General features: G+C 40.6%; 2 protein-coding genes and 1 pseudogene across 2 annotated transcripts in view; 1 reads left to right on the forward strand and 2 right to left on the reverse strand.

The window, feature by feature from the left end:
- Positions 1-2,444, forward strand: part of LOC110127175 (cytochrome b-like) — a 56,999-nt pseudogene extending 54,555 nt beyond the window's left edge.
- SRRM4 (serine/arginine repetitive matrix 4) overlaps positions 1-13,986 on the reverse strand; it is a 508,596-nt gene extending 494,610 nt beyond the window's left edge. The window contains exon 1 of the mRNA XM_070475279.1: positions 13,903-13,986. The gene's annotated coding sequence lies outside the window, so the exon portion shown is untranslated. The remainder of the gene's footprint in view (positions 1-13,902) is intronic.
- SUDS3 (SDS3 homolog, SIN3A corepressor complex component) overlaps positions 13,968-21,322 on the reverse strand; it is a 147,493-nt gene continuing 140,138 nt past the window's right edge. The window contains exon 13 of the mRNA XM_020877280.2: positions 13,968-14,055. Coding sequence (XP_020732939.1) covers positions 14,040-14,055 — 16 coding nt within the window. The 3' untranslated portion in view covers positions 13,968-14,039. The remainder of the gene's footprint in view (positions 14,056-21,322) is intronic.

Here is a 21,322-nt window from a genome sequence, read left to right on the forward strand (position 1 = left end):
AGTCCACCTCCTGCCTGGGGGACCACCATTAATTTGTTTCATCTCTCTGAGTTCCCACCTGTGAGCTGAGGGTAGCAGTAAGGATGAAAATGAGCTCACACATGCAACGCACCCAGGAGAGCCCCCAGCACGGAGCCGGCTACTGGAAAGTACTTGTGGAGTCGAAGCACGAGTTACTGAATGAGAAAATAATTATTATGGCGGCTAAAATTGATAACACACTTTCCTGTGTGCTAGACACTGCTGAACACACTTTATGTGCGTGAACTCCTTTGTCTAACCCCTCATTTCATCCTCACAATGAGTTTATAAGCTATGGACTCATTGTGTGTGCTCAATTGCTCAGTCATGTCCAACTCTTTGCAATCCCGTGGACTGTGGCCTGCCAGGCTCCTCTGTCCATGGGATTTCCCAGGCAAGAATACTGGAGTGGGTTGCCATTTCCTCCTCCAGGGGATCTTCCCAACCCAGGGATCGAACACTCATTTCCTGAGTCTTCTGCAGGCAAGTTCTTTACCACTGAGCCACCAGGGAAGCCCTAGGTACCAATATTGTCCCCAGTTAAGCGAGGACAGTGACAAATGAGAGAACTTGAGGCATGGAGCAGTAACTCAATGAATACATGAATATAAGAATGAACGAATGTTGACTTACATTAAAATCCCAGTCATCTGGTCTCTATAGAGCGGTGACCTGACAGTCCTTTCACCTCTCTGAGCCGCACCTCTCCCTATAAAATGGGGAAGTAAATCACTGCACCTGCACCTCACAGGGAGGTGCTGAGGAGGAAGCGAGTCTGTATGCATCAAGAAAGCACCTGGCTAAGGTGCAAAATGGGCAAAATGAAGCTGGCAAAGGAAGGGAAAATCCCTTCCTTGCTTGGCCAGGTGACCTTGGGCAAGTCACATAACTTCTCTAAACCTCATTTCCTCAGCTGTAAAGTTGGGTTATGAGTATCCCCACACCTCCAAGGTGGTGATGAAGGAGCCTGCAGTCAAGCCCGCAAAGCCCTTTAGCTCAGCCAGTGACGGCCTCAGAGAAAATCTCATGATGGATAAGTGGCCCTCACCTAGCCGGACCTGCTTTCCAGGACAGCTCACTGGCCAAACGGGCTCCTTGAAGGCAAATCCAACACATGCCCGCAGCGCCAACCTTTCAAGCTGTCAGACAGGTGGGGCACGACCCAGTGGGGGCACTCTTGCTTCCCCCAGATGAATAAATCATTACAGGAGAGTGTTACGCATCCCACCAGCATCCATAAGGACCTGAATTATGTATAAAAAGGCAGCGAAAGCAATTTATCCCAGGCACGTGCAAGTCATAAAATGGGAGTTCTCGCGTGCCCGAGACAATTTTCAGATATTGCAGTTTTTATCAAAGCAAAAAGGCCCTCTAAAGGAGCACCCTGCCTCACGGGTGCGGGGATGCCTTAATTGGGTTTATTTATTATCAGAGGAGAGTAATCTAACTCTCCCTCCTGGTTCTACCACCTCCCCCACCCACTGCCCCAGCCTGGCTGCTTCTCAGCTCAGAAATTCTGGATTTGGAGGATAAGCTGCCCAGAAAAACCACCTTCCCGGTAGGAAAGCTGCTGGGATCATGGGACTGGGACCAGGTATGCTCCAGATGCCTGGAGAGAGATGGGAGAAGGGAGTAGGAATTGCAAGAAGAGAAAATGGTCCAGGGGCAAGAGCTCTACTCTAAGCCAGAGCTCCAATGTCCCACTTTCTTTTTTTTATTATAATTTTTTAAATTCATTCATTTTATCTTTGGCTGTGTTGTGTCTTCAGTGCTGTAGGAGCTTTTCCCTAGTTGCAGCAAATGGAGACTACTCTAATTGCAGTGTGCAGGCTTCTGGTTGCAATAGCTTCTCTTTGCAACGGCTTCTCTTGTTGCAGAGCACGGGCTCTAGGGTGTGCGGGCTTCAGCAGTTGAGGCTCTCGAACTCTAGAGCACAGGCTCAGTAGCTGCGCACAGGCTTAGTTGCTCCAAGGCATGTGGGATCTTCCCAGATCAGGGATTGAACCAGTGTCTCCTGCATCGGCAGGAGGATTCTTTACCACTGAGCCACCAGGGAAGCCCCAGAGCCCCACTTTCACCACTGATTGATCACATGTGGGGAAGCCACGGCACTGCAAGGCTGAGCAACTACTTGCTCAGGGTCACGTGAGGACAGAGAAGAGAAGCTGGAACAACAGTGCAGTCAGGTTGACAGACATTTATTCAGGACCTTCGGTGTACGGACGCTAGGGATACATGGTAGAGATGTCTATGCACAAGTGACTTCCGGCTGCCCCTTCCAACAGTTGCCCTCTGTCTCTGGGCTTCCACTCTGGGTTGCTTTGCCACTGATGCTCAGATGTGCCAAGTGCACTCCTATCCCAGGGCTTTTGTACTTGCTGTTCCTTCTGCTTGAAACTCTGTTCCTCCAGATCTTTGCATAACTGACTCCCTCCTTTATGGCCTCTGCTTAAATGTCACCTCCTCAGGGAGGACTTCCCTGACCACCTTATCCAGCTGGCAAGCCCTTCCCACACCTGAAGGCTCCATCCCCTTGTCGCATGTTGGGTTGTCCTGAAGCAAACAGTGACAGAGTGTGGAATATAGGGGGGAAAGCAGGTTTGAGGAAAGGGGAGAAAATCAACCATGATACAGTTTCAACAAAGCCTCATTCACACAGATGAAGAACTCTGCAGGCACGTATTATACCCCCAGATGTCCTGAGTCAGCTTGAAATGTACCTGCTCCAGTAACAGTCCCTCGATGCAGGTTGTCCCGGAAGGGTGTGAGCCTGGCAAGGTGGCTCTGCGGCTCAGGCTGACGCCGAAGAACCTGGCAGGCGCAGGTTGTCTGCTGACTGCCTTCCCACAGCCAACCAGCAAGTCCTTCCTTGACAGCCATGTGGGTGAAGCATCTGCTTGTTTACAACACACCTGATCTGCTTGAAATCGCTTCCCAGCACTTCACCACCACCCAACCCAGTATATGTCTATGTTGTTGGTTTTTTCCCCAGTTTTTTTATTCATTAAAATAGAACAGAGATGCAGTTGTTTAACTGTGTCAAAAAGTAAGAATCACCTGGACCTCAATAGATTCTCAAGAGTCCAACACAAACTGTACAAATTGAACAGACAATCTACAGCTATAACAAGTATCCTGGTGATTGTTATTATCTGACAAGTTTAGAAAACATTGGTAGGTTAGAAAATCCATGATGCTATCAACTGCAGTCAAAACCTGACCCACCAATTTTTGCATGGATCCTTTCCGGTGGTCAGGGGTTCTTGCCCACTTTCAGCCGGTGTTCTGAAAGATCTTTTGTGTCTGAAGGTATATTCCTTATGCATCCGTGGAGAGAGATTTATTCCATGTCCACCTACTCCTCCACTATCTTGTCTCTCAATACATGTCTATATATTTATTTACTTATTTATCATTTTTCCACATAACCCAACTGCTGTTTTCAAGAATATACATAATGGCTGCCTTGTTCTCATTGCCTAGAACACTGATTGGCATAGAGCAGATACCCATTAAAAATGTGCCCAATGAATGAGTGGAGAAGGGAATGGCAACCCACTCCAGTACTCTTGCCTGGAAAATCCCATGGACGGAGGAGCCTGGTAGGCTACAGTCCATGGGGTCGCTAAGAGTAGGGCACGACTGAGCGACTTCATTTTCACTTTGCACTTCCCTGCATTGGAGAAGGAAATGGCAACCCACTCCAGTATTCTTGCCTGGAGAATCCCAGGGACAGAGGAGCCTGGTGGGCTGCCGTCAATGGAGTCGCACAGAGTCAGACACGACTGACGTGACTTAGCAGCAGCAGCAATGAACAAATGACTTCTTCTGTTCCAAACTTAACAGAGAAGACTGGACAGTCAACAATTACATTTCAGTACAGTAAGTACCATCAAAGGGGATATCCCAAGGGCGGTGGTGGTCAGGGGGTGGGTGGCAGGCAGGTCTCTAACCCAGCCTAGGATGGGGAGTGTCCGGGAAAGTCTGTCTGATTCCAAGACAACGGCTATTCCTACTTCATCGGGACAGGACAGGCGGTGTGGAAGCAGCTGCCATTGCACCTGGGGCTTCTCCAGCATCTTGATGTGTCGGGTATGGTTACTTAACCATTTCATGTTTTTATATATTGCCTCTCCAACCAGGTTATAACTTCTCTGAGCTCAGGGAGCATGTCTTACATTTCTTTATCCCCTTCAATGCAAGCACTGTGTTTCGTGCACCACTGACAGACACTCACTGCATAATTACTAGAATATATTAGTCAGGCCTATAAGGATGAAGCAGCATGGCTGTGGGCGGCTAGGTTTTCTGACCTCCAGTAGGGACACAAGGTCTGTGAAAATAAAAACAGCTCTCACCTAGTGAGCACCAGCTCCAAACTGATACTGTGCCAAGCACTTTGCATACAACACACTGTCAGTTCTCATGGCAGCCTTGTAAGGCAGAGGCCTGAAAAAATCAGTTCCATTTTACAGATGAGAAAACTGACACTCAGAGAGAGGAAAACATTTTCCCAAGGTCACACAGTCAATGTGTGGTCGAGCCTCCAGACAAGCCTAAGCAGGTGCTCTGAATCATTACACTGATATTTTAAGGTTAACGTGACAGTTTTAAAGCAGGATAGAATCACAGAATCTGGGTTGTGAGGTCAAACATCCCCATAAGCCTGAAGTTGCTAGGGTCTCTGTGTATTCAGGAGGTCCGGGAGCATGACAAATGGCCACCCAGCCCCCGCTCAGTCTCACCTCTGTAGTAATTCCTGATGTCTTCTCTCAGGCACTGGCTGTGCCCCCACCAGAAGAAAGGACTGGAAGATGTCTCCAAAGGAGATTTCTGTGACACAGTGAAGATTGGGTGATGGCACTCAGATCATTGCAAACATGGAAACCTGGCTTTCTCAGCACACTGAGCATGGTATCATCTCATTCGCCACACTTCAAGACCGATGTGTAAACCAGATGACAACTTGATCATGTGCAAAGAGAAATGACTACAGTAGGGATTGGCTCAGAAAGTCTACACAACCAGGACTTTCTCTCCTGGTAAGAAGACCAGTCTGGGGAAACAAATACTAATCTGGTTTCTTGCTGAATAAAATTGGGACAAAGAAAGACAGATGTATCCACTGAATGTTTAGTGGCAGTTGACTCAAATGACTGGGAACAAGCATTTCATGGAAAAGATAGTTCAGATGGGATCATAACCTGTTGTTCAGTCATTAAGTCATGTCCGACTCCCTGCAACCCCACAGACTGCAGCATGCCAGGCTCTCCTTTCCTGTACTATCACCTGGAGTTTACTCAAATTCATGTCAACTGACTTAGTGATGCTGTCTAACCATCTCATCCTCTGCCACCCCCTTCTCCTTTTGTCTTCAATCTTTCCCAGCATCAGGGTGCTTTCCAATGAGTTGGCACAGGTGGCCAAAGTATTGGAACTACAGTTTCAACATTGTCCCTCCAATGAATATTCAGGACTGATTTCCTTTAGGGTTGACTGGTTTGACCTCCTTCCAAGAGACTCTCAAGAGTCTTCTCCAGCACCACAATTTGAAAGCATCAATTCTTTAGCACTCAGCCTTCTTTATGGTCCAACTCTCACATCCATACACAACTACTGAAAAAGCCATAGCTTTGACTGTACTTTGTTGGCAAAGTGATGTCTCTGCTTTTTAACATGCTGTCTAGGTTTGCCATAACCTGCCTTCCAAGGAGCAAGTGTCTTTTAATTTCATGGCTGCAGTCACCATCTGCAGTGATTTAGGAGCCCGAGAAAATAAACTCTGTCACTGTTTTCACTTTTTCACCTTTGATTTGCCATGAAGTGATGGGAACTGGATGCCACGATCTTAGTTTTTTGAATGATGAATTTCAAGTCAGCTTTTTCACTCTCCTGTTTCATCCTCATCAAAAGGTCCTTTAGTTCCTTTTCACTTGCTCCTATTAGAGTGGTAACATCTGCATATCTGGGGTTGTTGATATTTCTCCTGGCAATCTTGATTCCAGCTTGTGATTCTTCCAACCTAGCATTTCACATGATGTACTTTGCATAATAGGGCTTCCCCAGTGGCATAGTGGTAAAGAATCTGCCTGCCAATGCAGGAGATGTGGGTTCAATCCCTGGGTAGGGAAGATCCCCTGGAGAAGGAAATGGCAACCCACTCCAGTATTCTTGCCTGGGAAATCCCATGGACAGAAAAGCCTGATGGGCTACAGTTCATGGGGTTGCAAAAGAGTCAGACACAACTTAGTGACTAAATAACATAAAACAATATTTTGTATAGCACAGGGTAATACAGAAACCTCAGCATGTAAGTTAAAGAAGCAGGATGACAATATACAGCCCTGTTGTACTCCTTTATCAACCAGTCAGGTGTTCATAACTCTTAGAAGTCAATTGGCAGCAATATCTGCCTCCATCTTGTGGCAGAGATTTTGGTCATTGTTGAGAGGCAATTGCCAACTCCCTTTCCTATGGTTGTTTAACATTATAGAGATTAGATAAACATACACTCACTTTCCTTAGAACTAAGCGTTGCCATATCTGGCCAGTGATCCATAATGGAAAGTCATCTTAGGGGCTTCTGGGAAGATACTTACCTTTCTGGTGAAAAGTACAGAGGCAAGAAAAGAGCTCACCAGTACTACCTCTTTCCCTTTCCTTTTGCTTAAAAATGGATGATACCCAGAGCCATCTTTCAACCATGAGTGAGATGAAAAGTCAAAGTGCTAAGATTTATGGAATGGAAAGAAAAAAAGAGTATGAATCATTGATAATATTGTCAGCTTGATACACCAAACCTGAAACTTCCTACATCTGGACTTCCCATTAGAGAACACCATTAAATGTCTTTGTCGCTTAAGCCTTCGTTGCTTCAGTTTTCCATTACACAATTACAAATCACTTCAAAATTAAGCAGCTTTAAACAACCATTATAATCTCTCGTGATTCTGTGAGTTCACTGGGCTCAGCAGGACAGTTATTCTCTCTACACGGTATTGACTGGAGTTGCAATCATCTGGAAGCTCGACTGAGTCGAATGCCCAAAGGAGCTCACTCACATGACTGGCAGCTGGCTGGGAGCTCAGCCTTTCTCTGTATGACTTGCATTTCTCATAACAAGGCGGCTGGGTCACAAAAGGGAGTCTTCCAAGCATGCAAAAGTAGAAGTTACAGATCTTTTGCAGCCTAGACTCGGAAATTATAGAGCATCACTTCCACTTCATTCTATTTTTCAAAGTAGATCAGAGGGTGAGCTCAATTCAAGAGGAAAGCAAGGAGACACTGCTTCTTAATGGGAGGAATGGCAAGGCAATTCCAGTCACCTTTAATTCACCACAGTTATCAATATGCTTTTATATGACTTGCAACTGAAAGCATTTCCCTAAGTGCAGCTCTTTCCCTTGGAAAGAGCAAGACCCCCTGTCCACTGGGACAAGCTGCAGTGGCTGCACTGCCAAGGTCGGCATTTGCAACTCTGTCCTCCGGGCCTCCACGGCAGATCATGATGGATGCAACCTTGCCTTAAACGTGTTAATACCTTCAATCACATGACAGACAAGTTTTGCAGGTCTTGGAGCCATCCTGCCTCTTTGAGGTGACTTTGTACTGCTCTGCTTTGATCTATAATATATTGACTTCTTGGTTTAACTCTCAGAAAGGCAATCTTCACTCCCCGTGTTTTCCAAGTGCTTAGGAAAGCATCACTGTAGCCCCCTAAACCTGGCAGCCATCTTCATCAAGATGATTATTCTTCTTGCCCTGTCTCCATCCCAGAGTCGCTGAAAGAATCAGATGGAATGATGGCTGGAAGTATCTTGGAATGGTTAAGAGGGATTATTACTATCATCATCAAATGAGCATGCTGTGTCAGTTACAGCTTTTTTGGTAAAAGTTACATAAAACCCTATACAATCCTGCCAATGCAAAAGGAAGAAAAGGTGGCCAGAAGTCTGAGGGGGCCATGCCAATTTCGGGAATGGCAGGCTTGAGCAACTCAAACATTGTCAGCAGGACCTATTTTCTCTCCACATCTTGGTCCTGATCTCCTCCAGGTTGCTTCATTTCTCAACAGGACAGGCTGCCAGCAACTTCAGGTGCACATCCCCCTGGCTTCTCCTCCCCTAACTCTTTGATTTTTAAATTTATTTTTATTTATTCATTTATTTTTGCATGTGCTGGGTCTTCGTTGCTGTGAGGGCTTTTCTCTAGTCGTTGTGAGTGGGGGCTACTCTCTTATTGTGGGGCACAGGCTCTAGGGCATGCAGGCTTCAGTAGTTGTGGCATGCGGGCTCAGAAGTTGTGGTGCAGGGGTTTAGCTGTCCCGCGGCATGTGGGATCCTCCCAGATCAGAAATTAAACCCATGTCTCCTGCACTGGCAGGCAGATTCTTCACTACTGAGCCCCCAGGGAAGCCCGTTCCCTAACTCTTTAAACAAAACTCTTTCTTCTGACTGATATTGGTCCAAGTTGAGCAGAATGCTCAACTTTTAACCAATCCTTATGGCTAAGGGCATGTGATAGGAAGGGGAGATAGATATATGATATAAAGGATGGATGCCTTGACAGGTACCCTGTGGGTGAGTAGAAGCACAGATGTGCAGAGAGACACAGGGAACAGAGCGGTCATGGCAAGAGGTGGAAGAGAAAGACCGAGCAGCTCCATGAGGAAAGGCAGGAGGGACTTTCCGCCCTGGCTTTTTGTTTCCACCCTTGAGGAAAGAACCAATCTTAGTAGAAGACATCTACAGTGACTTGATACTCTACCCAAATTTTCATAGCAGATTGTGCAGTGGTTAAGACTCTGAACTCCAAATGCAAGAAGCACAGGTTTGACCCCTGGTCGGGGAACTAAGATCCCACATGCCACACAGAGTGGCAAAAAAAAAAAAAAAAAAAAAATGTGGGGGATATTTGAGCTGGAACTTTATCTTGAAAAATGAAACTAAAGCTTATCAACCTAACACAATTTAGGTTACCACTTCAATGACATATGAATTCTTATGAAGAGTGAAAAGTAAATTAAGTAGTCAGGGGGGTTTTTTGGTGTAATTTTTCTGACAAAATCCTTCGTTTCAGCTTTGGCTTTCATAGGATGATAGCAAAAAGGTCATTTAAAAAAATATTCAAGGGCTTCACCAATTTTTCCCAAGGCCTTCTGGAATCTTTTGATATTTAAATCTTTCTCTTTTGAAGTGCTCACCGTGTCACTTTCCTTGTCATTTTTTTTTCTTCAACTGTTAACTCTTTGGGGGGAAGGGATATTAAAAACACTGAATAACCAGTATGTCAGTATCAAATGATCAGCCCAGTCACTGCAACAGCCATCGTGGCCGAATCTGTGGGTTACAGCTGAGTATAATATTGATTGTTCTAAACCCACCAGACTCCCAAGCGTTGTATGTGGTTTTTCTGTTCTTTAAGCACGCGTCATCAACCTCATGGAATCCTGCACTTTGGGCAATATTTTCAAACAAACATTTGCAGCTGGTTTATACTGTGTATGTACCAGGGTCAGACCGTCAGTGAGTGGCTGATTCTCTTTGACAGGACTCACTGGTTATAAGAAACAGCAACCCCTCCCAGGACTTGTGACAGGCACTCAAAATTCAGGCGGTCCTTCAGAGAGACTGAGCCACAAGGTAGATGGTGTTGTAGAAAAGGATTCATGCTAGTGTTAATCATTAAAATTTTTAACAGTTAATGTTATATGATTACTGTAAGCTTTGAAGGACAACTTTTATATCTCTAAAGAACCCCATCATCTCCAGGACTCAGATGATAAATACTCAACAACAAAAACCCCTTGAATTTTGTTTGTGAACTAATTTTTATGGATTGCCCTTTCTTGCAATCAATAAATCTTGCAAAAGACTATTAGGATTTATATATATAGGGTCACCGGATGGTTTCAACAGAAATATCAAAACCACTTGGAAAAAGACACAATGACCATGAATGGGTCTGGTGTTTTCTAAATTTGTTTCCTAAGTGAAATGCTCAAATATCAGCCTATGTAGTTCAAACTGGAAATCCTATTTATAAAATTCAGGACAGATTCCTTACACAACTGTAGATGTTAGTTCACCAATTCAGAGAGGCGTGAGGCTTGTGTTGTTAATCATGGGACAGAAAACAGAGTAAACACACATGAGGGAAAGAAGCAGCTGAAAGGATGACTTTCTCCATCTTGTCTCTTTGCTGAGCCTTTGGAGTTCTGATCCTCAGACTTAGGAGGTAGGGCTGAGGGGGTTACAGGTCACTGGGTGTCTTCCGAGCCCCAGCTTTGAGGAACAACAGCAATTACTTCATGTTCTGCAAAGCTAATTAACTCGAATCAGTCAAAGGCTTGCCCAGATCGGAAACAGTTCTGAAAAAAGACTTCTGAATTCTGCAAACAGTGAATTTTCCTTAATTAACATATTAACATACATCCTTCCCATGCCTCAAGTCAGAGCATTTTCATTTTGGGGAAGACAAAAAGCAAGAGCATCGGAAGCTAACAGTGTCATTGGTTTTAAAAAGAGAATAGTGGTAAAAGGCTGTGGTTTTTACAGCCAAACAGGTATGGACGTAAATCCTGGCTCTGCTGCTTGCTCACTGAGTGACCTTGGATGAGTCATCTAACTTGTGTGTGCCTCAGTTTTCTCATCTGTTAAGTGAGGGAAATAATAGTATCCGCCTAATGAGGCTTTAATATTAAGTATAAGGTGTTCTCAAGCCCTAACACATAATGAATATCTGATCATTATTATTAATCTGACACAGACGGTGGACAATCTGGATTCTTCCCCTACTAGGCCATTATTATTCCTTGTAGTAATAGCCTCTTGGGTTTCCTTTGAGTAACCACCCCCTCTGTACTAATAGGGAGGTTCAAGAGGGACTAAATAAATTCACCTCAATTTCAGGGCTGAAACTGTGTATTAATATTAGTTTATTAGGACATCACAGACTGGGTGGCTTAAACAACAAAAATTTTCTCAAAGTTCTGGAGGCTAGAGGTCTGAGACCAAGGTGCTCGCAGAATTAATGTCTTCTGAGGTCTGTCTCTCTCCTGAGCTTGCAGATGGCCGTCTTCTCCCTGTGTCCTCACAAGGTCTTCCCTCTGTGTGTCTGTTCTAATTTCTTCTTCTTATGAGGACAACAGTCATATTGGATTGAGGCTCACCCATATGCTCTCATTTTACCACAATTACCTCTTTAAAGATCCTACCTCCAAAATATAGTCACATTTAAGAGATACTGAGTGGGGGTGGGGGGAGGTTGTGGTTAGGACTTCAACACATGAATCTGGGGGAGACAAAACTCAACCCATAACAACTTGTGAGCCATATCTGGCCAAAATATTTCCCTCCCCTTGGTCAGAGTGATTGATTCCATCCAAGACATTTTTTAAAAACTTAAGTACAGGGAATTTCTTCATTTCCAAGATTGTTGTTGCCAAATAAATAAACAAATATATATTTATATATAATGGAACTGCTGGGGTTACCATATGGAAAAGGTCAGTATAGAAGAAAAGAGAGATGGAAAGATACAGTCCTGATGTCATCATCTGAGTCCCTGGGTCCAGCTGAGCCTGAAGCTTACATTGACAGTTCATTCATATGATTCACTAAATATCCCCTTTTGTGACTTGAGCCAGCTTGAGTTGGTTTATGTCACTCCCAACCAAAGAAGTCTTGCCCAGCATAGTCCCCACTTAATTATTAGGCAGGTTGTAGATCCTAAAGAAATAGAAAAGGATCAAGAGACAGGACTGGAAAGTGGAAAGAATATTTACAGAAAAAATTGGGCTGGAATCATGAGCACATAATAAAGGGGTCCATGTGTGCTCAGTTGCTCAGTCGTGTCCGACTCTTTGAGACCCCATGGACTGTAGCCCACCAGTCTCCTCTGTCCATGGGATTCTCCAGGCAAGGATACTGGAGTGGGTTGCCACTTCTTCCACCAGGGGATCTTCCTGACCCAAGGATTGAACCTGTGTCTTCTGTGCCTCCTCTGAGCCACCGGGGAAGCCCCATAATACAGGGGACAGAGTAGATTTAAGAACAGATGCGTATTCCTTTGAGCTTACTGTAATAAATTTGACTGCATAGTTGTTAAGGCAAGTAGTTCTTCATTAAACCACAGGTTTCTGAGAGACAGTAATAGTATCTTGTTCAGGTGCAATGTATCCCAAGTGTCCAAGCACTCAAAAATATTTGTGGATTTGAATGGGCTTACTAAGAAATCTTTTGCATTTTATGATTTAACATACACAGCCTTTAAATAATGAATTTGCCATAGTGTTATATTCACAAATTACCAGCGCACTCAGTGTTGGAAAATTACATTGATAATCATATAGTAGTCGAGTATAAATTTTAATAAGGCCTAATAACTCAAAGAGGAAACTTCCAAATGCATCCCCTCACCATTAGCTGACCTGTAACTGGCCCCTTCTTTGCCCATAAATTGCACTGTAATTCTCTATTGCAATCTAGAATTGCTTTCCTTGGGACCCATTATAGCCCCTTATGAAAGAGGTTTGGGTGGGAAAAGGAAAGAAGGTATGTTTACAACACTAGGTAGCAGTATGTAGTGAGAAGAGTCTGGCCTCCTCTATTTGGCTTATAGCACTGGAGAAGAACGCTGAGCGTGGGAGATGCTGAGTTTCTATCAAGCTGCTGGTTACCTGCCTATTCTCCCCTGTGAAGAAAGATTACTTCTTACCCTGGAAAGTAAGTAAATGTCTCAGGGACATGGAGCTTGTCTCTATGTTTCCTGCCTAGAAGGTAAGCAAATATCCTCCAGGAAGAAAAGCAAACTTTAATGCTTTTTTTTTTTTTGGCTCATACTGAACAACTTATGGGATCTTAGTTCCCCAACCAGGGATTTAATCCTTGTCCCCTGCAGTGGAAGCACAGAATCTTAACCACTTGACCATCAGGGAAGAAGGGAACTTTCTCCTCTTGGAATGTCTCCAGGAAGAGAAAGGTTCTGTATCTTCAATTTGCTATTCAATCAGCCTTCAACGAAACCCATCAGCACCCTTTCCTTGGGAAGGTCCAGACCATATAAGAACCCAAGAAATTCAGGGAGAACTGTCTGAGGTGATGATGCCATAGGATGGAAGGAAACTGGATCCGTGAATCACCAGGTGGAAGACAGCCTTTGCCAACCTACCTGAGGCTTTATGTGAGCAAAAAACAAACCTTTGTGATATTCGATCACTGAGATTTCAGGTCTTGCCTATTCTCACAGCTAGCATTAACAATCCTATCAAAAATGACTTTAACATACACTGAACAAGCTTGTATGAGAAATAAGAGAGCTACAAAATATATAGTAAACTCCAAATGATAAGAAATGGGGTGGGATTCAGGAGAGGGTAGATTATGACAAAGTTGTCACCTTACTTGTGAAGGTGTGAAAAGAAGCAAAATTTGAGAGAAGCCACATCCACCCAGGAGCCCATGTCCTCAGGCTCAGCACATCCAGAGTAATCAGCCCACCTCACTCATGAGCATCTACACTGGAGCCAAAGCTGCAGATGACTTTCACTCTGGTTTAGATGTTTTCAGATCATCCTAAGCTCAATTACAGCTAAACCAATAATATGCCCCAAATATCATTATTGGAAAATCACCAACCAGGCCCACTAATTGTATTTGCGGCCTCTTCATCATATTAGTAAAGCAATGAGTACAGCATGATCTTCCCAGGAGACAGCCACTCACAAGGCCAATTTCCTTAGGAAGAGACTTTCATATTGCACCAGCTTGGAACTAATGTGTCTCGGGAAATCAACTGTCAGATCAATGACATTTGCAACCAGAAAATATTTGGAGAAAACAGCAGAGTACAGCCTGCAGTTGAGACTGGCATGATCCTTACTTGTCACTTGGAAGCTGCTGTCACTCAGAACCTTCGAGGTTTTCCAAAGGGTCAGTCTGGAGATGCTATTCACATTCCTTGGCAAGACACAAAGAAGCTTCATTGTAAGACTTTGTGGTTGTTTCCTGGGAAGCTTGTTATATCATTGCTGACCTGAAAAAAGCAAATGACATTTACTAAGCTCCTTCTGTGTTCCAGGCTTGATGGCTTGAGTGGTATATACAGAAATAAGCAATCTTTATGGAAGTTCATAAAGGAATTCAAATTCTGACTCTGAAGCTTCCTAAAACAGCTTAATTTGGTGAGTCTCAATTTTCAAACCTGCATAATAGGAATAATAATACCTATTTTCCAAAAGCATTTCAGTCATTGAAGAGAAAGTTTATAAAGTGACCAGCGTAGTACATGGCACATAGTAGGTGCTCACTAAATAGTCACTGCTATGACTGAAAATACCTCTTTTTAATTGAACTTAACCAATAGTCATTAAAGAACTTAATGCTCATCCTCAACTGAACCACTTGGGAATTAAGGAGTTCACGCAACAATCTAGATTTACCTCCATAACCCTTCCATCCAAATATAAAAGGCATCTCATTTTGCTTTTGAAGTAACAGAAAGAAATTTTCAACTTCTCTTCTATATGTTTTTCTTGTTTTTCCTTTTTTTTTTTGGAGTTTTTTTAGGAGTACCCAAAATTCTAGCAGTTTCAGATAAAAACTTAAAAGTCAATAAGAAAGGAAGAAAACACAAAAAGCTTGGAAGAATGAGAAGTATTTGACAACTCATAATGCTGGGGTTCCTTCTGAATCAGGTAGGACTAGGAATGAATTCTAGATTGGGCACTTATCAACCACATGACTTTGGGGAAATAACATAACTTCTCTGAGTCATAGTCTACCCTATGCAAAATGGAAATGCCATCTGCCTCAAAGAGTTAAGGTGAACCTTAAAATCAGATGATAAGGTTAAATAAAATGATAAATTTTTAATGAATGTTGGTTCTTATCCCCTCCTTTTCATCACCCATCATTATAAGGCTCAAATTGATTTGTTAAATGTGGGCTAGGCACTGTGGTGGCCACAAGGAATATAGTGGTAAACATGACCAGCAAGGTCACTGTTTTCACATTTCAGACCACATTCTGGAAGAGAATAGAAAAATTAATAAGTCAGTTCCACAAATCAGTGGGAAAGTACACTTGTGAGAAGCACTGGGAAGAAATAATATAACATGCTAATGAGAATTTTCTAAGAGGACTTGGCTGAAGTGTTGAGAAAGGCCTCCCAGAAGATCTCCCTTGCCCATTTTGGGTTCTAAGCATATTTGCCAGTGCTGAGAGGCTGGAAAGTGTCTCTGAGAGAATAAGCACAGAGCCAGATCATGCTGAGCCTCACAGGGTGAATGACAGAGCCTCCACATCGCACAACCACAAGAGACATCAATTACACTGAACACACTGCCCTGATGCAAGACCAGCAGCCTGGGTAGGCAATATGCAGAAAGAGAAACCACAAAGGACCAGAAGCATAAATAAAATACAAAGGTTGTATAAGAGAAAGTATTCAGAAGAAAAACAAAAGTCAAGGAACTTTCAAGTGCAGCTGTGATGGAGTAACTGAGGCAGACAATATTCCCAACAAGTATTACTGGAAAAGCTGGATAAAATACAAACATCCAAAAATTCTATTTGAGGGACTTTCCTGATAGTTCAATGGTTAAGACTCAATGCTGTAAATGCAGGAGTGCTGGGTTCCATCCCTGGTCAGGAAACTAGATCCCACATGCCACAACAAATATCTTGTGTGCCACAACTAAGACCTGGTGGAGCCAAATAAATAAATTTTTTTCAGGAACTTCTGAGAACCCCAAGCAGGAAAAATATAAAGAAAAGCATCACAGTGTAGTAAAAATATAAAAAATTTTCCTCATCTGAGAACAAATGAAATAGTATAGGTTTTAAGAGATTGTCTTTTATTTTACCATTAACAACATGCTTGCAATAATATTTTTTAATTAAAAAAAAACAAAAATTTTTTCAAAAGCATCAGAAAAAAAGAAAAGACATTAACTGCAAGAAAGTGATAGAATGAGAATTGACTTTTCAACAGAGATGATGGAAACAAAAAGACAGGAACTTATGTCCAAGTTAGAATTCTATAATACTGAAAATATTCTTCAAATACAAAAATGAAATAAAGAGGACTTTCCTGGAAGTCCAGTGGTTAAGACTCTGCGCTCCCAGCAGGGGGCACAGGATCTAGCCCTGGTCTGGGAATTAAGATCCTGCATACCACACAATGTAGCTAATAAAAAGTAAAACAAAGGTATTTTTAAACAAAATAAAACTCAGGGGATCCAACTAAATTAAATACCAAAGAGGACTATTTAGGCAAAAGGAAAATGATCCTAGACAGAAATGCAGAAAAGATTGAAGAGTCACAGGAAAAGTAGTGAGTAAATCTAAATGAATATTGAAAACAATAACAATAATTTTCTATGGGGTTTTAAATATATGTAGGTTTAAATGAATCAACATTAAAAACAAAAGGCTAAAGAAAGATAAATTACAGTGTAATAGGCCCGAGAATGTCTGAGAAATTGTAAAAATACTGATTTATATTAGACTCAAATAAACAAAGGAGATATGTCTTAATTTTCAGAGTAATACTAAAAGGAGATATAACTAACAAATTAATAAAAGAGAAACTGGTTTCACTAAAAAGAAGTTGATTGGTTCAAATTAAGGCAGGAAAGGAGGGGGGAAGAAAACAAATAGAAAAAATAGTAATATTGTAGTTATAAAACCAAGTCAGTAATTAATTACATATAAATGGATTAAACACTCCAATAATAGACCTAGCTTGTCAGAGTGAATTAAAATAAAACAGCTATATGCTGCTTATATTAGCTACTCCATAACATAAGGACACAGAAAGATAAAAGTAAAAGAATTTTAAAAAAAAAACCACTAACCAAAAAAAAACAGGTGGTATGGTTATATCAATACTAATATTAAGCTATTAAGTCAAGTAATCCTAAAGTTGAGATGAATAACTAGGAATAAAGAGAAAATTTTCAATAAAAAGATTAATTCAAAGTGATTATATTGTTATACATACAAATATTGTGATCACTATGCTGAGCACCAGAAACTAACATAGTGTTGAAGATCAATTATAATTCAATTAAATATTTTTAATTAAATTTTTAAAAAATTTATTTAAAATAAATGAAAGCAATCTGATTTTTTTAAACTGAGTATAGTGCTGAATTTCTTAGCTGTCAGAGGTTTTCTAGCTTAATTCCACAGTGGTCAAAAACCCTTGATGAATAACTGCAAATCATTCTGTATTTGACCATTCTATTTCTTGAAATCATTTTATGATTGAATACTCTATATGCTTTTGAAAATAATATGTATCATTTCATTGTTTGGTATCGTGTCCTATAAAAAAGAGATTTCAAAAGGTTAATTCACCAGGAAGATACAGCAATTTTATATTCATATGCACATAATACCATACTTTCAAAATGTGGAATATTTTAACAAGCCCTCTCAGTAGCTAATAAAACAAGCAGACAAAAAAGTGATAGGAGTATAAAGATTTAAGCAACACAGTAAGTTTAATTCGTTTGCTATTAGAATGTTTAACAATAGATTGGAATACACTGCACTGAGGATAGCTGTATATGTACAAATTTTTTCAAGTGCACATGGGACCCATATATGATCTAAAATGGGTCATAAAATAAGTTTTTAAAAATCTCAAGGATTAATACTAAACAATATATATTCTAATTATAATGCATTTATGCTAGAAATCAATAATGATAATTTTAAAATCTTTTAAAACCTGCCTGGAAACTAAGAAAAAAATCACAAGGGAAAGTAGGAATACATTTAAATGAATGATAATAAAAATACAGCATATCAAAAAGTATGGTAAGAGGCTAAAGCTCTGGTAAGGCAAAAACTATCAGCTTTTTCTCTTTTTCTTTTTTGGCCATGCCTTGTGGCATGCAGGATGTTAGTTCCCAGACCAGAGACTGAATCTATGCCCCCTGCAGTGTGGACGCGTGGCGTCTTACCCACTGGACAACTTTAAACAGATATATTAGAAAATAAGACAGGATGGAATCCAATGATATAAACATCCATCTCAAGAAGTTAGAAAAAAACAGCGAACCAAACTCAAAGAAAGCAGAAGGAAGAAAATTACAAAAAGCAAAAGATCAATGAACAGAAAACAAAATTACAATAAAGAAAATCAACAAAGCCCAAAATTGTTTCTTCAAAAAGGTTAATAAAATTGATAAGTGCCAAGCAAGACCCTATGGGCATTGAAAAGATAACAGTAGAATATTATAAACAACTTAATGCCACTGCAATTTGACAATTTAAGTGAATTAGAAAAACACACCTTACCAAAACTGACATAAGAAGAAATAAAACATCTGTATACTTCTATATCTATTAAAAAATTGAATCTGCAACTAACATTCCCACAAAGAAATCTCTAGGCCCAGATATTGAATCCTTCTAAGCATTTAAACAAGACAATACTGACTTTCCACAGCCTCTACTAGGAAATATAAAAAAATGAAATATTTCTCAATTCATTTTTTAAGGTCAACATAAACTTAATACAAATATTCAGGTACCAAAACCTGACAAAGAAATTAGAAGAAGAAAAAAATACAATTCAAATTCTCTCTGACCTAGATGCAAAACTCCCCAAACAAAATATTATCAAATCAAATGCAGTTATACATAAAAAGGATGCTATATCATTACTGAATTTGGTTTATTCCAGGAGTAAAATGTTGATTTCACAATTGAAAAGAAATCACTATAATTCTCCATGCTAAGGGAACAAAGATCAAAAGAGAACACAGAATCATCTCAGCAGATAAATAAAAGTATTTGAAAAAGTCAAATAACCATTTAATCTTAGCAAACTAGGGTACTTTTGACAAAGGGTAACTACAAAAAAACTAGCCCCAACATCACATGTAATGGTGAAATACTGAGGATTTTCTCTATGATGTTGGGAATGAGTTAGGGATACTCATTACACCACTTTATACCCCACCATATCATAAGTCTTGCAAACCAGCTCTTTAGTCCATGCCTCTGGCAACATCCTCCTTGCCAGTGGTAGGCCACTCCTAAGGTTGGGTGTAGCCCACATCTTCCTGTTTCTACATCAGTAGTGGACTGCATATTTCTATGGTGCCCACACCTTCTCCAAAGAGCTCTGAATCTCAGCCTATGCAATGAGGATAGTGTACCCTTATAAGTTTCAGAGTATCTTTACTTATTCACTGTATCTCTACCCCAGAGGTATTAACAATTTTATGTAGTTGCTCCTGCTGTAATCCTTATAGTCATCTTCTGCACTTTTGAATAATGATCCACCTTTTTACTAGCTAAACAATTTTTATATTAAAATTTCCCTAAATTACTGGTCCAGCTTCTGTCTCTTCATTGGACCCTGACTGATACAAGACCTAAACAAATACAGGAAAAAATAATGTTCAAGGAGTGGAGGACTGAACATTTTAAAGAAGCCATTCTCCTTAAGTTGAGCTATAGAGTTTAACAAATCCTTAATCAACGTCCCAGCAGGTTTCTTTTTGTTGGAACTGATACGCTAATTCTATAATTTATATGGAAATAAAAAGAGCCAAGAATATCCAAGATAATCTTTTTTTAATCCAAGATAATCTTGATGATGAACTAAGTTGGAAGATTTATATTTCCAGATATTAAAAAATGTGATGAAGTTGCAGTAATTAAGACAGTGGGGTAATGGTGCAAGGTTAGATGAATAGATCAGTAGATGAGAATAAAGTCCGGAAACAGAGCTATTAATATATAGTTACTTAATTTATGACCAAGTGACCACTGTAGTGTGGCAGAGAAAGATATGATTTTTCAAAACTGCAGCTCAGTCAATGGAAATCCACATGGAAAAAAGAGAGTATCTTACTTCACACTATATATAAAATCGGTTCAAGGGGATTGACCTTAAACAAAAGGATACAAAAATAAATAATTAAATAAAGCTTCTGAAAGACAAATACAGAATAAGCAAAGATATTTTTCAAAAGGACCTATAAAACACTCACTAATTGAAACAATTGATAGGACTTCATTAAAATTGAGGACTTCTATTATTAAATTCATCCATAAGATACTAAGGAACTGCCAAACTACAATATTTGCACCATTTTATATCCCTGCCAACAATGTAAGAGGGTTCCAATTTCTCAACATCCTCTCCAACACTTGTTACTTTTCTTTCTTATTTTTAAAATGTGACCATACTAATGGACATGAAGTGGTATATCATTGTGGTTTTGATTTGCATTTTTCTAATGATTCATATTAAAAAGCAGAGACATTACTTTGCCAACAAAGGTCCATCTAGTCAAGGCTATGGTTTTTCCAGTAGTCATGTATGGATGTAAGAGTTGGACTATAAAGAAAGCTGAGCACCAAAGAATTGATGCTTTTGAACTGTGGTGTTGGAAAACACTCTTGAGAGTCCCTTGGACTGCAAGGAGATCCAACCAGTCCATCCTAAAGGAGATCGGTTCTGGGTGTTCATTGGAGGGCCTGATGTTGAAGCTGAAACTCCAATACTTTAGCCACCTGATGCGAAGAGCTGACTCATTTGAAAAGACCCTGATGCTATCAATGTGATACACCACATTAACAAATTGAAAGATAAAAACCATATGATTATCTCAATAGATGCAGAAAAAGCCTTTGACAAAATTCAACATCCATTTATGATTAAAATCTCCAGAAAGCAGGAATAGAAGGAACATACCTCAACATAATAAAAGCTATATATGACAAACCCACAGCAAGCATTACCCTCAATGGTGAAAAGTTGAAAGCATTTCCCCTAAAATCAGGAACAAGACAAGGGTGCCCACTCTCACCACTCCTATTCAACATAGTTTTGGAAGTGTTGGCCACAGCAATTAGGGCAGAAAAAGAAGTAAAAGGAATCCAGATAGGAAAAGAAGAAGTGAAACTCTTGCTGTTTGCAGATGACATGATCCTCTACATAGAAAACCCTAAAGACTCTACCAGAAAATTACTAGAGCTCATCAATGAATATAGTAAAGTTGCAGGATATAAAATTAACACACAGAAATCTCTTGCATTCCTATACACTAACAATGAGAAAACAGAAAGAGAAATTAAGGAAACAATACCATTCACCATTGCAACAAAAAGAATAAAATACTTAGGAGTATATCTACCTAAAGAAACAAAAGACCTATACATAGAAAACTATAAAACACTGATGAAAGAAATCAAAGAGGACACAAACAGATGGAGAAATATACCGTGTTCATGGATTGGAAGAATCAATATTGTCAAAGTGGCTATACTAC

The sequence above is a fragment of the Odocoileus virginianus genome, chromosome 12, assembly GCF_023699985.2.
Source record: "Odocoileus virginianus isolate 20LAN1187 ecotype Illinois chromosome 12, Ovbor_1.2, whole genome shotgun sequence".
Lineage (NCBI taxonomy): Eukaryota > Metazoa > Chordata > Mammalia > Artiodactyla > Cervidae > Odocoileus > Odocoileus virginianus.